At 65.3% G+C, this 20,982-nt stretch overlaps 1 protein-coding gene across 2 annotated transcripts in view; it reads right to left on the bottom strand.

Moving 5' to 3' along the window:
• The window catches only part of RBM19 (RNA binding motif protein 19), a 100,094-nt gene that overhangs the window by 70,288 nt on the left and 8,824 nt on the right, over positions 1–20,982 (bottom strand). For both annotated transcript variants that reach the window (XM_028527880.2, XM_028527881.2), the window contains exons 9-20: positions 20,012–20,083; positions 19,457–19,660; positions 18,054–18,184; positions 17,181–17,302; positions 16,690–16,786; positions 16,229–16,339; positions 13,996–14,196; positions 12,614–12,743; positions 7,462–7,631; positions 6,986–7,046; positions 5,278–5,357; positions 2,604–2,659 (exon numbers count right to left, since the gene is read on the bottom strand). In XM_028527880.2, the coding sequence (XP_028383681.1) occupies positions 2,604–2,659; positions 5,278–5,357; positions 6,986–7,046; positions 7,462–7,631; positions 12,614–12,743; positions 13,996–14,196; positions 16,229–16,339; positions 16,690–16,786; positions 17,181–17,302; positions 18,054–18,184; positions 19,457–19,660; positions 20,012–20,083 (1,435 nt within the window). The remainder of the gene's footprint in view (positions 1–2,603; positions 2,660–5,277; positions 5,358–6,985; positions 7,047–7,461; positions 7,632–12,613; positions 12,744–13,995; positions 14,197–16,228; positions 16,340–16,689; positions 16,787–17,180; positions 17,303–18,053; positions 18,185–19,456; positions 19,661–20,011; positions 20,084–20,982) is intronic.

Here is a 20,982-nt window from a genome sequence, read left to right on the forward strand (position 1 = left end):
GAGGTGGACCACGGCTTCTCGGGTGGACACCTCCTACTCCAAGTGTCCCCTGCTCTTCGCCTCAGGGACACGGGGGCTTTCAGGGACCTGGGTGAGGGCGAGGCCTATCTCTCTCCACATGCAGTCTCCTCCGCGGTTTTCCAGATGCGGGAGACCCTGGCTTGTTCGAGAGCGTGCACCCTCCCCCACCTGAGAGGACCACTCAGTTTCTCGCTGCAGAGATGGGCCGGGGACGACAGGAGAGACCCTCGGCCCGAGGTCCGAGGCTGCCCCCAGCGCAGCCCTACCTCCCCCCCGCCCAGGGAGACCTCCCGCTCCCTCGAAGCAGGCGGGGTCCCGGCCCGGCTGCAAGCTAACAGCCTGGGAGCCAGCACCAGCTCAGGCCCTAGGATCTGCGCGCTGCGCGCTCGGGCCCAACATTAGCACCAGGCTCACCACGTCACCCGAGGGTCTGACGAGGGGGACGTTCCAGCCCTGCGCAGTGCCCACTGGGTGGCACATGTCCCACCGAGACAGTGGGTCTCACAGGGGCCACCACCACGCCACCTCCTCAGAGGCCCCCCTGACTGTCTCCACTGGACCCGTGACCCCAGCTTTACTTCTCTTCCCAATGGCAGGGTTCACCACCTCGAGACCCATGGCCCTGAGTGACGCTGCTTGTCTCTGCCTGTCCCTAGGGCTCTGCTGGACAACAGTGCTCTCAGGCTGCACGCAGGCAGCGAAACCCAAGTGCAGATGAAACAAATGCAAGTTCAGTTCCTCACGTGCCAGGGCAGCCGGCCTCCAGGGTGGTCCCTGGGGCCCCCGTCCCTTCATGTTGGGGCCCATGTGTAGCGTGTGGGACACGCTGCACCAGGACAGGGCTGTGTGACCTGCAGAAGGCAGCACAGTGACAGCATGTGACCTCTAAGACTAGCCAGAAGGATGATGCCGTCTCCTCCCGCTCCCTGTTGGACAGCTGGCTCGCTCGCTCGCTCGCTTGCTGGCTCTGGGGGGACGGGGCGGTCATGCTCTGGGGACACGTGCGTCCCGCAGGGAGGTGCAGGAGCTGAGGCCTCCGGCCCGCAGCCGCATGAGGGCGCCGCTGGGACGTGGGCCGCCAACCATACCTGGGCCTTCAGATGGGACTGCAGCCCCGGCCAGTGTGCCAAGTGCAGCCTGGGGAGCGGCCCTGAGACAGGCCCGCCGGCTGCACTGCCCCCGAACGCCCGGCCCACAGCAGCTCAGAGACGGGCAGCGCCGGCTGCTTCGGCCCGGGGTGCCGGGGACACCTCGTCAGGCAGCAGTGGACAGTTGGGACAGCGCCACCTCCCAAGGGCTCCCCCACCGGACGGCACAGCGGTGGGACGGCACAGGACACGTCCCTCGCCGCGGAGGGCCGTACCGAACGCCCCCCTGGAGGGAAGCTCCACTGGGGAGCCCAGTCCCTGGTGCCCGGGGAGATGGGGCCTGGCGCCCAGCTGGCGTTCCGGGGTTCGGTCACAAAGGGATGGCGCAGGAGCGCTGGCTGAGAGTGCAGGGCGGGCAAGGTGCCTTCAGCCTGGGGCCCCGGAAACGGGGGCGGAAAAGGAAGACGGCCACCACTGGCTGAGTGCTCAGGGACTGGCACGTGCCAGAGGCTTGACACCAACCTCTGGCCGCCACATTTTAACGTCCAGGCACGGTCACCCACCCAGGGTCACACGGCTCCTGGACCAGAACCCAAAGTTGTGGGGCTCTAAGCCTGGGCTCCCACTCTTTTCAGCAGCCCCTGTGGATTTCTGGGGCACCTGGGTGGACCACGCCAGGGCGGGCTGGCGGGGGGGCTGGGTGCTCCAGCACCCCGAAAACAGAGAGAGGAGGAAGAAACAGATCCGCTCCCCAGCAGCTAGTCTGCTCGCGGACCACACAAGTGACCCAGGGGCAGACGAGTGCCGAATAAACACCCTGGACTGGCCGTGGGATGGTCAGAGGGGGTCGTTTCACCGCCCGAGGCGGGTGGGTGACCATGACAACGGTAATAACGGCGCACACCGGGCACGCGTTCTGCGCTGGGCACCGCTCGAAGCGCCTCACGTGCGTCAGCTCACCGAGACGCCCACGCAGGCCGAGAGGTAGCGCAGAACTGAAACTCTGGAGAAGAGCTCACCACTCCGGGACACCGGGCTCTGGGCAGACGGGTCAGCTGCCAGTCTCCACCTTCAACATCTACCGAATCTTTCTGAAAGGAGCTGGGGCGGCTCCGGGCACCACTGCCAGCGCCACGGAGGAGAGCCCCACAGAGACAAACGCCTGGGTTCCCTGGCTTCCCCCGGTGCGGCCACAGGGCCGGCACGCTGTGAGTCTCCCTCGGTTTATGCGCACGGCCTGATGGGTGGGGCCTGCTGGTCTCTCCTGCCCGAGCCCCTTCTAACATCCATGTCACACATTTGTCAAAGTGTGACGGCTCAGTCCCAGGCCGTCAGGGAAGCGGTGTTGGGTGGGCACGTGCGACCCCACCTTAGTTAGCAGGAAGGGTCAGGCGGGAGGACGGCAGCGGGCCGGGAGATACCCGTCGGGGCGGCAGCACTGGAGCGGAAAGGACCGGCTCAGGCCCGGGCAGAGAGAGGGCACTGGGGACTCACTTGGTGGCTCGTTCCGAGATCCTCACTTCCAGCTTGTGGCCGTCCACGACGTGGCCCTGCAAGATGAGACACACAGCCTGTCCCTCTGCTCTCCTGGAAACCCCCGCCTGCACCCCCCCTTCCCCGGTGCTGGCCTCGGCTGGGTGAGGGGGCAGGCAGCTTGGGGGGTGGGCAGGGACTGGCTCTCCCCAGGAGGAGGGGTTCGCTGGAGTCCAAGACAGAGTGGCTTTTCCTGGAAGCGGAGCCCGGGTGCGGAGCCCGGGCAGCAGCTGGTGGTCAGGGAGAACCGGCCCTCCAGTGTCCTCTCCAGCCACGAGTGGGCCTTGACCTTCTTACGCCACTCGAGGGGCACAGAAGTCTCCGCCGTCTGTCGGCGTTCCCAGGCCAGGGACACCCCTTCCGTCCCGCCCGCAGCCGGTCCAGCGCAGTCTGTGCGCTTCAACATAAACTCCCAGTGGCGGCGGGGCTGCACCTGAGCTGGGCCCTCACGTCAGCCCCCCAGGCAAAACTGGCATGTGAGCAGACGTGCCCTCTAAAATCCCTGAAACCGCCAATGACACGCAGCACGCGCTGCCTGCAGGGGCAGCTCTTCGTGGCGGTGCGTGCGCACGGGGACGTCCCCAGCGAGGAGCCCACGCCAGCGCCGTGCGAAGCAGAACCTGCGGACCCGACTCACGTGCAGAGACGGGCCGCGGAGCGTGTGGGGCCGAAAGCTGGGTGAGCGAGCGAGTCCATCTCACGGCCAAGCGGGACCCCACGCCCCTCAGAAAACCGCAGTGCACGAGCACGCCAGGGGGGACCTGGGGTCCGTGGGGCTCACCTCCCCACGAGGCACTCGAGGGCCGAGATGGAGCTGTGGCTGCCCCTTCCGCCGGCTGGTGAGCCAGGCTTCACGTGGGGTGGGCCTGCCCCTCGCTTCCACTGCCCGCCTGGCCCCCTGGACCCCTGAGCCCTGAGCTTGGGGGCCTGGGCACAGAGAGTGAGCCTCTCAAACTAAAGGCAGTGCAGAGGCCACCACGTCCCCATCATCCTGCGAGAACTTGAGCCGGCAGCCCTGGCTGGAGCTGCCCTGAGTCAAGGGGAAGGTCAAAATTCTGCTGGAACAACTGTTGGCCAGGTGCCTGGTTCGTTTCGATGATGCCCAAGGCCTTTCCCTTGACCAGGGGCTCCCCTGGGACACAGCCAGTCACCTGGAGGTCCCTACAACGAAGCGAAGCCCCCCAGGGTGGCGGCCCTGCCTGGGCGCCCTTCCCGCCAAGTGCAGCCCAGCCACACGGGGTGTGGGCCCTCTCAGAGAGGGGGCGAGGGCGGGGGTGGTGCGCAGCCCGCCCCGCCTGGCTCATGAGCTTGGCCCCACTCACGCCGTTTGCCCTCCACACCACCTGACCGTCTGGCCCCCTGCTGGCAGGCCCATGCCCCCGTGTAAATGTCAGACACGCAGTGTTCTGAATGGGACGTAAAAGGGTCCCACACCCTCCGGAGCCCTCCTGTGTACTCAGGTTCAGAAGCCTGTTCTAGAGACACCACCGTGGGCACCCAGCCTGACCTGTGTCACCTCCCCTGAGGAGTGGGGACAGGCCAGCGACAGCAGGGAACACAGGGGTCTTCAGAAAGAAGGGATGCCTGAGATGGCATGGGTCCTTGCCCCCGCCACGGGCTGGCCTGGGGGTGTGGGGCCTCAGGGGGCAGGTGCTGAGGACAGTTTCAAGCTGAGGCCCGGCTCCCTGTGGGGCACAAACCCCAGGTCACCGCCCTCCCCCTCCCCCCGCTGTGGAGGACCCTGATGTGCCCCGTGCTCTGGGCCGAGCAGGAGGGCACTGCTCCTTCCTCCGTCTGCACAGGACCGTGCGTCCATGCCCAAACCCCTCTGAGCCCAGCCCCTTCTCCCACCGGCAGGGCCTCCGCCCTGGCCCAGGCTGCCACCCCCTCCTGCCTGGGTGACCCAGTGGTCTCTCTCCTGCCTCCTGCGACCCACTCGACACACGGCAGCTGCAGCCTGTCCCGAGGCAGAAATCAGATCCGTCCCCAGTGTGCTGCAAGCCTTCGAAGGCACCTCACTGCCTTTATTTCGAATTCCAGAGTCTTTAAAAAAAGGCCCACGAGACCAGGCCCCCACACCTGCCCCCCACAGTGCGGTCCCTGTCCGCACTGGCCTCTTTCTGCTCCTCAAACACAGCAGCTCACTCCCGCCTTGGCGCCCCTGCCTCAGGCCCTTTGCACATGCTGTCCCTACTTCCTGGATGGCTCTGCCCCCCCAGACCTGTGTCACTGACTCCATCTGCTTAAGCAGGTGTCGGCTGAACTGCCAGCTCCTCAGAGAAGTTGCACAACCTAAAGCAGTCCGCCCCACGGCGGCGCCTGGCTTGTCTCCGCCCGAGCCCCTCTCATGGCCCTGTGCGTGTACGTGCAGGTCCTGCCCGCCGGCGTGCCCAGACTCGCACGGTGCCCGGCACACGCCAGACCCCCGATGAAGAGGTGCGGCTCAAATGAATGCATCACCATGGCTGTGGGGTGCTGAGGAGGCTCCTGGGTCTCCCCTGGGCCACAGTCCCCTGGAGGGCTGGAGAAAGCGTGGCCGTACCGGTGCTCCCACTCCGTGTCAGAGGGTCGACGGGACCCCCGCCCCACCACCCGCCAAGTGACGGCGGGGACCCCGCCTGAGAAGCCCCTTTACCTGGAGCTGCTTGAGCGCTTTCTGGGCCTGCTCGGGCTTCCTGTACTCCACGAAGCCGAACCCCATGGACAGCAGCGCTCCTGGAGGAGAGAGGGGCGGGGAGGAAAACGAGGAGTGAGCACGAGGCCAAGTGCAAGGGCCCCGACGTGCCCCCGGCCCTCGGCGTCATGTCCTCATTCCTTCCGACCGCTCTTCATTCCTGCCCGCATTTCAGCTCCCGGCTTGCCGCTTATTACTAGTCATCTCGGAGAACCCGCCGACGAGGTTATATAGCCACCACCTGAGGCCCGGCTGACTATTAATTAACAGATGATTGACACGATAATTAACTCCATAATAGAATTCCGCCTTCGGGAGGGAGCGGGAACTAACGGGGATGACCATCGCCGAGACGAGCGGCAAGGCTCCACCGAGGCGGTGCCTCTCGTGGGTAGTGCACTCGGGGAGTGTGCGCCTGAGAGACGCACTGGGGAGGCGCACTCCCTCTAAGTACTTCCGGCCACCCACGCACACGGCTTGCGGACACAGCTGGGAGGGGGAGGGGGAGGGGACGGCACTGTTCGCACCCATCTGGTGCCCTGGTTCTAGCTGGCGGGGAGCAAGAGTTCAGAGGGCAGGGGCATCTCAAAAACAACGTGTCAGGAACTTTGGTTTCCCGACCTCAGACATGTGAAATTAGGGGCAGGGAGGCGTTCACAGGACACACGCACAAGTAAGACCTCTGATGGCCTCTTGCCCTTCCGACACAGAGTGGGGCACCTGCCTCCCCCAGCAGCTCACACCCAGTTATGAACTTTACCCTCCGAACTTTCTCAAAGCTGAACTTGAGGGCTGGCGCAAGCCTGACGGGTCCAGGCGAGGTGAGGCTTTGCTCCCTGGGCCTCACTCGGGGTCCCCATCTCTGCCCCCTGCCTTATCTGTGAGCACTGCAGCCTCCACGGGGACCCGCCTGCGTGCACGCCCGCTCCCGAGAACCGGCAGGGAGAACCCCCAGGAGCTGCCCAAACGCGGCTCTGGGCTGCACAGAGCTGGGGCTCAGAGCTGTTGGCTGACCAGCAGCGCCACCCTGTGGCGACTTCAAATATCTGTTCTCCAGTGGAAGCCTGAGAAAGGCTCCTTGGGAGATCTGAGGTGGTGTGGGTCGGTGGAGTCTATGCAAGCGCGACATTTAAGAAGCGCATTAGGGAGCACACCAGTCAAGTGCACGCCGCATCACTGACACCGGGCACTCTCTGCCCTTCTGCCCTGGGAGGCTGACCCCCCGGAAAGCGCTCCCTGGGCTCCCCGACCTCCCGATGGGCTGAGCCACGGGGCAGCTGGGACCTGAGACGGGTGGGCGAAGGGGACAGACTGGGGCCCTAGCTCCTCCCACAGGCCCCGCCGTGTGCCCGCTCTGCTGTGGCTCTGGCGGCGCCGGCGTCCATCGCACACCCCTAGCTCCAGCTGGGGGCCCGTCTTCCGTGGCTCTGGTCACACCACTGCCCTCCCCGCTGCCCCCTGGGCTTCCGGAGAAAGGGCATTCTCTCCCGTGACCCTCAGCCTGGCGTCCCCGTGGGTCCCCTTGGCTCAGCCTGCTGCCCCTCCGGCAGGGCCGGCTGGGCCAGCTTCGGTCCGGCTCTGGCCCGTATGGACCCAGCCCCGCCCACAGCTCCCCAGTTCCCTGTGGCCCGCCCCCGCCCCGCCCCGGCCGCACCCCCCCAGGGAGTACCTGCTTTGTTCTTCTTCCTGGAGATGGAGCAGCTCTTCACGGCGCCCGCTTTGGAGAACACCTGGAAGAGAACGTCCACACGGGTCGTCCGAGGCTCCCCGCTGACCCTGCGGCCACCGCACACGTGACCTTGAGGACAGGGCTGTGTCCGCCCCTGCAGACTCCGACGGGCTGTGTTTTCTAAGCGCGGGACGCTGCCTCTGACTGTAGCCTTCACAGGACGCACACTCCCGAGACACCCCGACGTGTCCCTCCGAGGGAGTGGGTGCGCCCCCCCGCGCCCCCCGCTGGTCTGGCGGCTGCGCAAGTCCCCGGGTGAGGTGTCTGCCCAGCAGCCCGGCAGAGGTCAGCAGGCGGGGCTTGAGTTAAACTACACGTGAGCACGAGGCATGTCCACGGGCAGGACAAGCGTGGCGGCTGCGGGAGCCGACTGCATTTCCCGTCCCCGCCCCCCGTCGCCCGGAGCCGGCACTCACCCCCTTCAGGGTCTCCTCGGTGGTGTCGAAGTTCAGGTTTTTAATGAACAGAGTGCACCCAGGCAGGCTCTCCTCCTCCTCCTCCTCTTCCTCTTCTTCCATCTTTGATGAAGAGTCCCCTGCTCCTCCTTCTGTTCCCTTTGCAGCTTCCACAGTCTTGCCGTCGGGCACTGGGTTCCCCACAAAAAAAGACCCCAAAACCCCAAGTCCGTTAAATGATGTCTGCTCTGCCTGTCACAGACCTGCCAGACCAAGGGCTCTCCGCTGTGCGGAACACGTCAGGACGGGACACTGACTCCCAGCGTGGGCTAGGTGTTAGCAACTCTGGAGGGGGGGAGGGGGGGAGAGAGAGAGGGAGGAGAGGAGAGGAGAGGAGAGGAGACACAGAGACTGCTCTGCCTCCTCCCGTCCTGTTTCGACAACAAGGGAATCTCGAACGCAGGCCGAAGATGATGCCCCTCAGATTGGACCAACTCACACGAACTTGAACTTCCAAATAAACTGTGTGAATGAGTTTATGGAGACCCAAACCTCACCAACAGTTTATTTTTTTCTCAAAAAAAAAACAAAAACCACAATCATCAAAACACTTAGTGCACTTTCAAATTAAAATGCAGCTTTAGGACACTTCAGAAATTACAGAATAGGAGCAACACGTAGAACATTCTCAACAACCCTGAGACGAAGGACACTGCACCCGGTCTCGGCTTCCCACACACACAGCTTCGGAAGGTGTTCACCCGCAGGTGACCCGTCGGACTCAGCTGCGAGGGAGAGGGCGCTACTCGGGGAGAAACACCCACGGCTCGTGGATGGGGAGCAGGGGGGCCGCGGCAGCACCACCACGGGCCGGAATGACACGCGGTCACCACACATGACACTTCCGAAGGGTTTCCGACAACACGGACAAGCTCACGGGCGGTGTGAGCAGGTTGCTGAGCAGAGACCGGCGCTTGTGATAAACGACTAGGAGACGACGTGACCGGCCTCCCACTCCGTCCACGGGGGGAGCGAAGGAGAGACCCAGACCGCCCCGAGCCGCTCACAGGCCTCCTCAGCGGGCCTGGAGGGAAGCGCGACCATTCTTTGAGACAGAAAAACAACAAATGTCTCGGCTGGTTCTACATTCGACGACCCTCGCTCATGTTTTAAGTGGCTCAAACGAACGTCCCAGCTCTCCCCAAGGAACTCGCTGTCACGTGTCTGGGCCCCGCCCTCAGCCACAGACGCCGTGCGCGCTCGGCACTGGCTGAGACGGCGGCAGACGCTTTGAGGTTCCGCCGCCCACGCGCTAACTCTGCACACTGGGCTTAGTTCACGCGTGCGCAGTATTCTGGGGTTTGCTAACTGCCATCCTATGACGTACACTTGGCATTGGTAACACAGGTGAAACCAGGTAAAAGTTAGCAAGTGCGTTTTGTTCTCGTAATGAAACTTCTTCTGTTTGAAACACACACACACACACACACACACACACACACGGAGAGACCCGGCACACCGCGCTCCTGGTGGTTTCTACAGGATAGGGCTACAAAGGGCCTTGGTTTCATCCTGTCTCCATCCCCCATCCCCGCAACCTCCCCCGACTCGGAAGGAACACACCTCAGGAACAGGGCAGAGCCAATGTGAAGCTAAGCTGGGGTGTCAGCAGGGTGGGTGGGCGGCTGCCACTCGGAGCCTTGAGCCAGTGCTCAGGGTGTGAATTTCACCCAGGGGCGACCAGAGCCTCATAGGACCCCCCTGTGGCCCACGCCTGCGTCCAGAGAGATGTGGAGACGGCCAAGAAGCAAAGGTCATGGTAAAAGCCCTTCTGCTCCTGGCCCCGAGCGGGGAGGCCGAAGAAAGGCTAGAGAGAAAACAACGAGGTGTTGTAGAACTGTAAAACCCAAACAGATGTTTGCCAGTGGAATCCCCAGGAAGCAGCAGAAAGGGGGGAAGAAAGGAAGCAGGCAGGGCTGGGCCCAGGGGTGGGGAGAGGTGGGCTGGAGGGGCCGGGGAGGAGGCCGGGGAGAGGCGCTTCCACCCGCCGCCGGCACAATGAAACCCAGTCACGCGCCGCCGCACGGGGCCTGAGGATAATCAGGCGGCCGAGTTGGCGTGCTCCCCCTCCCCGGCTCCTCCGGGCGGAGGCTGGCAGCACAGGCCGTTATCGCGGCGAGCAGCTTTGCAGGACCGGCCGCTCGGAGCCTTTATCTGGAGGCGAGGGTCTCGCGGCGGGGAGATAAACCACACGGCCCCTCCCTCAGGACTGGTAGGCTCCGCCGCAGGGGTGGGGGCGAACCACACGCTCCGTCCACGCCCCTCCCGCTCGCCTGCCTCGCAGCCGGGGAGAACCCAGGGCGCGGGGCGGGCGGAGCCCTGTGTGGTGGTGACGGGGACCTGCGGGAGCTGTGAGAACAATGTGGGGGCCGGGCGCGGGGGAGGAGCGGGTGGCAGGAAGCAGCGCAGGGGGCAGAGGGGACTGTGTACGTGACACGTGTTAGAAAAGGAACAAGAAGGGCAGAGAGCGTTCCCGCAGACGAGTCCTGGGGGACCCCACCTGACGACAACGTGGGACCGGGCAGGAAACCTGGACCCGTGTGCTGGAACTGTGCCCCCCACGGAATGCTCCAGGGCCGCCTGGTGGGAGTCACGGCAGGACCCTGGACAGCAGCCCTGACACGCAGGGCCTGCTGGGACCAGTCTCTGGGACGCTCTTGACACCGCAACCTGGGGACACGGCGCAGGCCGGGCAGCTAACTTCAGAGCAGGGGGCACTGTCACTGCAAAGCCTCCAGCCTGTCCCCAGGGCCACCATCTGTTCCTGCTGTGACATCTCAGCTGTCCCCAAACAGCCCTGCCTGTCCCCCCGCCATGTGGGAGCTTGCGGGGAAGAGGACTGTGCCATGCCCTCGTGGCGACGCTGGCTTAGCGATCACCACAGAGGTAAGGACCCCCGTTCCGGCTGCAGAGCCAGCAACAGGGCCGGAGGAAGGGTGGTCCCCGGTGGTCCCCGGCCGGGCAGAGGCAGGTGCGGGCACCAGGCCCAGCCCCGGAGCTGGGAGAGGCCGTCCGGGCGGACGGTGCTCCCCGGGGGCTCTGGGACACTTGGGTCCTGGGGAAGCCCGAGTGCGCAGCACGGGCCCGGTGGGGAGTCCGTGCTGCTTCTGCCCGCAGGCTCGCTCAGCACCCGCCTGCTGCTCTCCTGCTGGGTGCTGGGTGCTTTTCCAAGGGCTGGGGTGCAGCGGTGAGCGAGCAGAGGGGGACCGGACACCCTGGCAGGGGAGTCGGGCAGACAGACCCCGAGGAAGTGAGCTGCCCAGCACGCATTTCTGGAAACGACAAGCGTCTGAAGCAGAGTTAAGGGTCAGGGGACGGGGCGGGCACTGGCTGGCACTCACTGTGACAATCAGAGGCACTGACAGGGTCACCGTCACGGGTCACGCTCTGAGCCTGGTCTAACAACGGAGAACCAACCTTCCTTCCAATGTCACTAAGCTCCTACTACCTGCTAGAGGCCTGCCCCCCCCCCCTTTCGCAGATGGAGAGAGAGGTGCAAAACCCCTCTCCCTGCACCCGTCTACCCCCTCGACACACAGTCGGGCAGCCCCTCTGTGCCCAGGGCCGCATCTCACAGAGGCGACAGCCACTCTCCACCCTCACGGTTCCCCGTCTGGCAGAGGTGGCTGCTATGCACAACAAGGAAATAAAATAGTGTGACCGAACTGTCACAGAGGAACAGAGTGGGGGGAGGGAGGCAGCAGACCGGGGCCAGTGAGCGTGACCCTGAGGCAGCAGCGGCCTGTGGGGGCGCCGTGTCCTGCTGAGGCAGGCAGACAGAGGCCTCCATGGTGGGGGGGGCGCTCCAGGACCCCCACTCCTGCCCAGTCTCTGTGCTTCAGAAGAGCGCTGTGTTCTTGGTCAGGTTCAAGTCTGACAAGCGACGTGAACACTGAGGGTGCCACCGGCTTGGGGGAGGTGGTTCCTTCGGACGAACCACAGTGGCGTGAAGAGGACTCTCTCTGACGGAAGCAGGTTCAGAAGGAGACCCCAGTCCAGCCCGTGGACAAAGCTAACCCACGAATGGGCCAGGGAGGGCTCGGCAAGGTCCCTGCCAACCACCGGTCACGCCAACAACCAGGGACACCGCCAGAGCCTCCGGGGGTGCGGGCTGAAGCATCGCCCCCGAGATGGGACCCGAAGTTCAGACCAGGCTCCGCGAGCCCGGGCAGGGCCCGCCCTGAAAGCTTTCCCGACACAGGGCGGTGGGGAGAGGGGAGAGGGGAGCAGGAGGGAGGTCTGGGGACAGCGAGACCCACTCAGTCAGGGGACTGGTCTCTAATCTGGGAATTTTACCCACCCTTTTCTTTTTGTTGTTAAACACCTCTTCTAAAATAAGAACAATGGAAATGGTAGATAAAAGACTTATTTTTTTAAAGTTCTTACTTTAATACGCTGGTAGCCCTAAGGGAGTACGGGGAAGGGGGACGGATGTTACGGACGGGCAAAACCTTAGCCCCCAGTTAAAAGCACCATCGCAGTCCTTCGAAAACTTTTCCAAAGGTCTGCGGTCATGGTCCCCAGACCACGTGGTTCTCCCCTGGGGGCTGGCCTGCCCCTAAGGGGCGTTTGGGAACGCAGGGGGTGGTCCAGGTCACCGCCATCTCTAGGGGCGCCCCTGACACTTCGGTGGGGTCCAGGAAGGTGAGACGTCTCAGTCTGTGGAACTGTCTCAATGAGAACGAACGGTCCCCAGCGCCCACAGCACCCCTGCCTTCCCTTTCCTGCCTTTGCAGCCACTGGACGCCAGAGGGCGCTGGACCGCGTCCAGGACCCTGCGGAATGACCCCCGCCCAGGGGGCAGGGGCTGGGGTGTGAAATAAGGCCATTTTTCCTTGCTGTGTTTTGAATCCCTAGTAATGGATTCTAGGTTTTTTTCCTCCCTCACTACCTCTAGCCCACAAGCTACAAAGCTGACTGCCTTCTGCTGCACCTGTGGCTTTTATGCTGCTTTTTAAAGAACATTTCAGCTGCCTGTGAAATCCAGGAGTCTGGCGCCCCCTGGTCTGCAGGATGAATAAAGCACTTCAAACCTAACAAACACGCAGTGCGGTCCCACCCCCAGTCCCTCCCCTGCTGCCCCGGGACGCCCTGACCCAGACGCCGCTCTCACCGGTCTCCGGCTCCGCGGCGTCCTCCTCCGCAGGTTCCACGGGTGCGTCCCGGGCTCCCCTCGTCTGCGGGGCCGCGCTGCAGAAGACGCCCACTGGAGCCCACTCCAGATACAGGGGCACGTGGTGGAACTGCGGGGAAGGGGGCGGGGGGGCACGGGACTCAGGGCCTGACACGGAAGAAGAGCCCGAGGTCCAGAGAGGACGAGCGACTCAGCCCGGGCCGCAGCCAGCAGGGGGAGCACGGCCCAGGACCCTCCGCGCTGCGGCTCAGGCTTAGGGGAGGCCGAGCACCTCCGAGCACCACCCGCGGTCACTGGGTACATCTGTGGCCCTGGTGGTTTCTCTGACCACGGAACGAATGAGGAGTGGGGGGTGGGGGGGGGCAGAACCAGCGGTGGAACACAGCCCTCCTGTAGGAAGTGCAGAGGGCCGCTAGAGACCACCCCCCCCCCCCCCCCCACTGAGGCCACGCAGTGCAGATGCGCGGGCCTGCACCACCGTTCTTTCGGAGGGTGAGGCCGAGTCAAGCCCGCACACCGTCCCAGTGCCTGTGACCACACGCCACCGGGTTGAAAGGTGGTCCCCAAAGGACATGTCCACGCCCTGACCCCCAGAACCTGTGAATGGGATCTTATTTGTGGGGAGAGGTCTTTGCAAATGTCATTTAGGTGAGGGGTCTTAAACGAGATCGCCCCAGGTCACGTGGGTGGGCCCTACGTCCGGAGACAGAAGCGGAGACAAGGCAGAGGCACACGAGACAGGCAGGGACGGCAGTGCTGCAGCCACAGGCTGGGACACCTGTGCCGCCCGGGGCTGGAGGCGGCGAGGAAGGGGCCTCCCCGGAGCCCCCCCCCCCGCCCCCACCGGCACCCTGACTTCAGACCTCCCCCCCCCCCCCGCTGGCACCCTGACTTCAGACCTCCGGCCTCCAGAACAGCGAGAGGAGGCATCTGTGCCGCTGAGCCACAGGTGTGTGGCAGCTTGTCTCGGCGGCCACGGGACACTAACACGCCGTGTGCGTGTGTGTGCACATCTGTTCTCCTTACCCGGCACCAGGGGACAGCCCACCTGCAGCCCTCACTGTCTCGTTACCGCAGGCACAAGGTACCAAAAGCACCGAGGACGGCGGGTCCGCTCACCAGGGCGCAGACAGCCCAGGAAAGCTGGAGGCGGGCAGGGGGCCGAGGCTGCCCCCTGAGGACGGCTCTGAGGTTCCCTCCCACGCTCTCCCTCCCCAGTGCTCTCAGTGGGGGATGAACCCGAGATCAGGACAGAGACAATGGCTTTTAGACCGGCTCCCACAGGCCAGGTCCGAGCTGAGACCTCCTTGCGTTGGCTCGGTTCTCGCCCCCCCCCGGGAAGCGGGCCTGGGCAGCCCTACCTTGGAATAGGCCAGCTGCCTGAAGGCCTTGCGGGCCTCCAGGGGCTCCAGGAACTCCACGATGGCGGTGACGCCACCCTCGGGCAGCAGCACGCGGCCCAGGCTGCCGAACCGGCCAAAGAGCTCCTGCAGCTCGGCCGCCAAGGTGCCTGCCGGCAGGTTCTTCGCCAGAATCACGGTCTTGCTGCGCTCCGCGGCAGCCTGCGAGCGGGGAGAGGAACACACTTGGAACAACAGGAGGGAGGGTCCCCAGCCCCCGACACGGGCACTGACCAGTGGCCGACTCCAGACCAGGCCCCCTCTGGGACGTCCGTCACCAGGCATTTCAGAAGCGAGCCCAGGAGACGCCACTGTCCCAGGCACGTGGCTCCACTGGTAAGAGGGGGCTCCACCGGTAAGAGGGGGCTCCGTGGAATGGGTGAGGGTGAGGGTGAGGGCTCCAGAGTGGACTCCTTGGGTCACATCCCGGCCCCTCCACCTCAGAGCCGTGACAAACCCCACCGGTATCCCCTGCAGCCCCTGGTGGGCCTTCCAGAGCGCTCTGCCCAGGCTGGCATCTGTGACTCGGCGCTCAGGGCCCTTTCCGGCCACTGCAGACCACCTGCTGCCACGCGTGGCAGGTGAAAAGTTCCAGGAGCAGCCCCGGGCTCACAGGAGCTGGTGCGCCCTGGGCCTGTGGGGGAGTCCCACAGGCGGCCCCACGAGGGGCTCAGGCTACCCCAACACACGAGACTGTCCTATGCTCACCCCGCACTCATCTCCCGCCTCCCGCTCGGCCTTCCTCACCGGTGTCCCCTGCCCAGCCCGCTCCTCCCCCTCGCGTCCGTCCCAGAGCCCGCTTTCGGAGGAGCCCGAACCAGGCACCGGCTCTCCGGCCTGGGGGAAGGCGCTGAGCTGGGCCTCGGCCATGCCTGGCCCCAGGGCCCGCTGCTGTGTCACCGAGCCGCCCCACGGGCGGGCGCGATAGCCGGGCCCACATGGGCAGAGTGCACGCACCACACCACGGAACCCCTGCGTGAGTGCCAGCGACTGTGCCACTGAAGACTAACACTGGCGGGGCAGCAAAGAGTCAAAAAATGGACAAATCCAGGTAGAAGGATCACCTGGGCGTGAGTCTCAGCTTGGCCGCGGAGCTAGGCTGCAACCCTGGGCCGAGTGCCTTCCCCGTGGGCCGCCCTGTTCTCACTGCAAAACGGGCTAACAGTGACACCCGCCCTGTGGACCGAGTGAGGCCAGTGGGGGCGGGGGGAGCGCCTGCAGGTGGGAGGGGCTGGGCACCCGTGGGCGTTTTAGGCGTAATGATTTGGGGCGCTGTCTCTGGGGCCTGCATTCCAACCCAGCTGCAGCCTGGCTGGCTGTGTGACCCAGAACATGGGCTTCACGCTGGGACTGTGGCCCCTCGTGGACCACGGGAGCACAGCAGGCTGCCTTCCCGCGGCTGTTGTGAGAGGGACGTGAGGGAAGGACACAGATGCTCAGAGGGTGCGTCGGTGTGTCTGACTAAATGCTGGCTACTGATGCAGCTGCTTCCCTACCCGTCTACCCACCCACCTCAGATCCGTCACCCCCACTTCCCGCCCACCCACCCCTCACCCACCCGTCCATCTCCCCACCCTCTCCCGTGCCCCTTTTTAAGGGGAAGTCTGAGGTTGGCCCGTCTGAGGGGGACGAAGTTCAGGAGCCAGGTGCTGAGACCGACACCAGGCTCCTGCCACAGACTCTGCAGGACTGTGACGTCCCCTCCCCCCCCACTCTGGGCCTCTGTTTCCTTCATCTTCCTCTGCAAGATGGACGGGAGGGTGGACCCTCGAGGCTTAAACACCCATAAACCCAGGAGGAACCCCACCCCCCGCCCGGCAGAGAGCGAGCATGTGGAGGTGCTGACCCTCCCCTGCTGGGTTCGGGCGCGGTCTACCGCTCCAGACAGACAACAGGTGTTCTCGGAGAGGAGCGGAGGGGGCGGACCACGGCTGTCTGTCCCCCGCCCCGGGTCTGTGTGGCGGAACAGTGGGTTCCAAGGGAGCCCTCTTGCAAGTGGCCCCTGAGAGACACCATCCGGGTCAGACGGGCCCCCCGTCTCGGCCCACGTGACTTCCTTATTTCCTTTAGAGACTGAAGTCAACGACGATCACCTCCCTGGCAGGGCTCGATCCCGAAACCCAATGGCATGTCCCCACCCCAAAGCCTGCCGGGGACCGAGGCCCGAGCAGCTGAGCCGGCCGTGCGGACCCACCTGGCTGAAGGAATCCAGGCTGACCCCGTTGTCGATGAGGAAGCGCCGTACTTCCTGGACTAGCTGGGTCTCCCCCAGGGCCACGCGCACGGCCACGCTGCCCTTGGTCTCCTGTGGGACAGGGGACAGGAAGAGGCCCCGTTGGCTGTCGGGCAGGTGACCGGCCGGCCCTCCCATCTCCCGGCAGCCGGGGAAGCAGCTTGGAAGGAGAGGACCCCCGACACCCCTCGCCCACCCTGCCAGCTCGCCGGCTCCAGCTCCCTCGTCTCTCACCGCAAGTCAAGGGCCCGGGCCCCTCTCCAGCCTCCCCCTCCCTTCTCCCCACAATGGTCACCTGGGCCTCTCTGCGGCTCCTCCCAGATGTCCAGCTTACCCCACCCCGGCACGGTGTCCCCCACCCTGGCACGGTGCGCCCTGCGGCTGGCCCAGAGCTGGGGACACCAGACGGGCTGCTCACTCACGTGGTCAAACACTTGGCTCTTGGTGGCGCTGTACTTCTGTGCGATGGCATCAGCTACGGCGTTGGGGCCCATGAACAGCGTGTTCCAGTTGTGTGAGCTGAGAGGCGGGGGGAAACGTCAGACCTCAGCTGAGCAATGGGACGGTGCGCTCATCTGCCTGCTGTTCCAAGCCCCAAAGCAGCCTCCTCCCCCCCACAGCTTGCCTGGGTGGCCCAAGGACCCAGGGCCCGAGGACAAGGACAGCGACGGTGACATTAACAATGCCTGACACTTGTCAAGCACCTACTCTGTGCCAGGGACTAGGTGCTCTGCCTGTGTCAGCCCGTTTAGCCCCAGAACACCGCACCGCTGAGGCGCCGCAATGACGCCCCGGCGTGCGAACAGGGAGCTGGGCTCAGCGAGGGCAGATGCGAGGCCAGCCCCACCCACGGCCAGGGCCAGGCGGCTGGGGGAGCCCGGGTCAGGCCCAGAGACGGGTCGCAGGCGAGCACCTGGAGCTGCTGGCTTTGTCTTTGGCCTCCTTTTTCTTCTTGTAGGAGGATGTTCCCGGGGCGCTGGCGTCCTCGCTGGCCTCCTTCTTGATGGTGGACGGCAGCACGTGCAGCATCCGGCCCTGGAGCGGGGGGCGCGGGGAGGGGGGGGTGAAGGGAGGAAGGGGCAGGGCGCCAGCCTCTCCAGGAGCAGGCCACACCCCGCGCTGAAACCCTCCTCGGACGACGCAGCCTCAGGCCGAACGACCCCATGCTCGCCCTCGATCCAGAACAGGGACCTGGTGCTGGGGAGGAGGCCACCTGTCACAGCCTCACGGAGGAGACCCATCAGTCTGTAAGTGCTGCCTGCACCACTGCCAGCCCGGCAGGCCCGGGCCCCAGCCTGTCCCTGTGCGTGAGGTCTGGCCCAGGGACCACAGAGAGGCCGGCACACCGTGAACGAGGGGATGAGAGACGGGGAGGGAGGCGAGGAGGCCTCAGCCGGAGGATGCGCACTGAGTGCCTGCCTCGGAGACACGAGGCCGTGATTATGTTCTACTGTGGCCATGCAACGGGACTGCGCCCAAATTCCTCCCTCCTTCCTTCCTTTTCCCTTTCTTGAGTGCTTGCTTTCTCCACACGGAGAACACATTTACTCATTCAGCAAACGCTTTCTGAGCGCCTACTCCGTGCCAGGCGCTGTCCGAGGTGCTGACAGACCAGCGGAGCCTGGGCAGACCCTGCCCTCAGGGAGCCCCACCCTCTGTGGGCTGCACACGCCACTGGGCGAGCTCCCTTATAAACGCGGGACACGCACACGCGTGCCCGCACACACACAGCCTCCCCCTGCCACCGGGGCCCCGCAGCCCCTGCCAGCCCTGCGCGGCCACTCACCTGGAACACCTGCCCGTCCACCTCCGCGTAGGCCCTCACGGCGTGCTCGGGGATCATGAAGGTGACGAAGGCGAAGCCCTTGGGCTTCTTGGTCAGGCCGTCGATGGGGCAGTGCAGCTCGGACAGGGGCCCTGCGGACAGCGGGCAGCGGGCGTCAGGCAGCGTCCCGAGGCCGGGGTGGGCTGCGTGCTCGGTGCTCGCAGGGGACGGGCCGTGAAGGTGAGACCGCCGCGCCGCTGCTCTGGGTCAGCCCGTGGAAGGGCGTGGCCGGCGGCGGCAGCCAGGCTGCCTCCCGAGTCAAGGGTGTCCTTTCACAGCCCTCCCTTTACGTGTCTGTCCCGGGGGCAGAGGTGCCGGGGCTGGGTCCTGCCCCCACCGCCTCTTTGTGCAGCCTCGGGAGGCCACCGCCCTCCAGGTGCCTCCCACCTGTAAAGTGGCACCTTAAGAGCCCCCGGCTCCTGGAGCAGCCGGGAGGGCCAAACGCATGAGTGCGTGACGCGAACTAAACAGTGTCCTGCTGTCAGTGCCCTGGACGTGTTTGCTGAATCCTCTCACTGCGCTCAAGTCCAAGTTCCCCTTTCTGAATCGGTGTCTGCTCTGAACCCAGGTGTGACGTGTGGTCTATGGGTCCCGTCCCCGTGTAGCTGGCCCTGCCGTAAGCCTGGCACTGGCCTGGGGGAGGGTCCAGGACAGCAGCACCCACAGCCTGGGACGCCGCACCGCTCTGCCTGAGGGCGGAGCCCGACTCAGGGCCGCGCTGTCCCCACACTGGCAGGCAGGCCCCCACGCTCTGGTCCTCCACCGCCCAGGGCTGGCCTCCGAGTAAGAGTGGGAGGGCCCTCGGGGGGATGCCGGAAGCACTGAGACCTCACTGTCATTTTAAACCCCAACTTCCTTCAACAGCCACGCCCCTACAAATACATCCTGTGTGACCCAGTTAAGCTATGGGCCTTCAAGTTCACGTGCTGTGACGTGACAACAGCAACAAGGACTCGAGTACAAACAAACCGCCCCCCAACTAACATCTAAAGCGCCTGGATGCTCAGTTTGGACAGCGGGGCTACTTAGACCCAGGAGCGTGGTCACATCCGCACTGAGGCAAGGGCTCGGGCAGCAAGGAGCACCTCGGAAAAACGCACCGGAGCCCGTTGGCCCCGGGTTCACAGTGAGAGCTCGGAGAGCAGGGGTCCAGGCGGCAGAAGGGGCCTGTGACGTGGCCGACTGCTTCGAGCTCTGCTGTGTATGTCACACTGGAATTCTCCCAGCTGCTCAGGGACCCTCAGCCCCATTTTACGGATGAGAAAACCGAGGCGGGAGGTGGTCATTAGCCCAAGGTCAAGGCTGAGGGAGGGAGGGAGGCGAGGGGCTTTGGGTGTACGCCATGGCCCGGGGTCGCGTCCCACCGAATCTGGAGAAGAGCCGCTCCAGGTCCTCCTCGGTGCTGGTGTAGGGCAGGTTCCGCACAAAGAGCCTCCCGGAGTCCGCCAGGTCCTCCTCCTCCTCGTGCTCCCCGAGCGTCCGGCCTTGCCAGGGCTTGGCGCTCACCTTCGGGGGCCCCTTGGCCGTGGGGGCCTTCTGCTCCCTGAACACCTCGATGTAGCGGCCCCCTGCAAGGGGGGAGGGGTCAGTGCTCAGGGGCAGGCCCAGGACTCCGCACCGGCTGCTCAGGCCTGGCAGGGGCTGCTGGGCCCCCTCTGAGTGCCGGCCCCTCCTGCTCCACATTTCTCCATCACTGGGCCCGTCGGATTCCTCCCCCTTTCCCCCCCACCGCCGGTCGGTCTGCTCTGACTCAGGGCACCAGGGCAGGCACTTGGGTCTGTCCCACTCGCTGCCCTCTCCCTGGAGTGCGGAGCGGGCCCCGGCGCCCGGCAGACCAAGACGCATGGAGCACATGGAGCGCACGACCGGGCAAGCGGACCCCTGCCACCACGAGACTGGCCCCGGGCCGCTGTCCTCACCCATGTATTCTCTGTTGCATTTCAGAGCTTGCTTCACTTCCTCCTCACTGCTGAAATCCACGAAGATGTAGCCTGAGGAAGGACAAGGACAAAGGTCGCATCACAGGCCCCGTGGACGTGCACGGAGTCACCTGCGCCACGATAGGTGTTCGGGCGAAGCTGAGCAGGAAGCGGGGGAACGCTCTGTGCTCGCCAGTTCTCCCAACACAGGACCTCCCTCCCCGTGGCAGCCACGTCCCCCTCCGCAGGGAGCAGCATTCGGGCCCCGGGCCTGGTCTCACTGGGAAGACGCCGGAGCGCAGGGTCAGCAACTCGGGGCCTCGGTGCCCCCCGAGCCGCACCCGCCCGGACCGGGCCGCTCTAGGGAAGACGGGCCTGCGGCGGCCGTGCCCCAGCTCAGCACTGGAGGGGCCGCCCCCTGCCACTCCGCCCGTGAGCCCGAGGCCCGGCACACAGAGGGGCAGCACAGGGAGAGGCACCAGCAGGCTCCCACCTCCCGAAGCGCAGACCCTTCCTCCCAGCATGCTCCTCGCCCCAGAGCAGCCAGACCCAGGGCTCCGGAGCCCAGGGAGTGAGCGGGCCGGCTGCCGGGGGGCGGGCACCAGGGAGAGGGCATGAGGGGGCCACGGCACACACCCCTGGCAACGCAGAGCGCCGCCTGTTGGCACCTTGGCCCAGGGACTTGGCTCAGCGAACCCCAGGACCGGGCCCATCTCTCCAAAGCAACAGGGGAGCCCCCTGGCATTCGTGTGGGCCAAGGGGGGGGGGGGGGGGGGGGGGTGGAAAGGAGGGAGAACTACATGCCGGGCCGCCAGAGGCTGGGACGAGAGGCAGACCCCTGCCCCAGCAGTCAAACTGAGCCCCAGAACCACAGACGGGAACAGGGGCCGCCCTTCCAGCGTCTCCCCCGTCCAGCCGCCCAGCCCTGCACTGCCCCCCGCTGCCGCACCAGCCCCCCAACACCACAACCT

The sequence above is a fragment of the Phyllostomus discolor genome, chromosome 13, assembly GCF_004126475.2.
Source record: "Phyllostomus discolor isolate MPI-MPIP mPhyDis1 chromosome 13, mPhyDis1.pri.v3, whole genome shotgun sequence".
Taxonomy (NCBI): Eukaryota; Metazoa; Chordata; class Mammalia; order Chiroptera; family Phyllostomidae; genus Phyllostomus; species Phyllostomus discolor.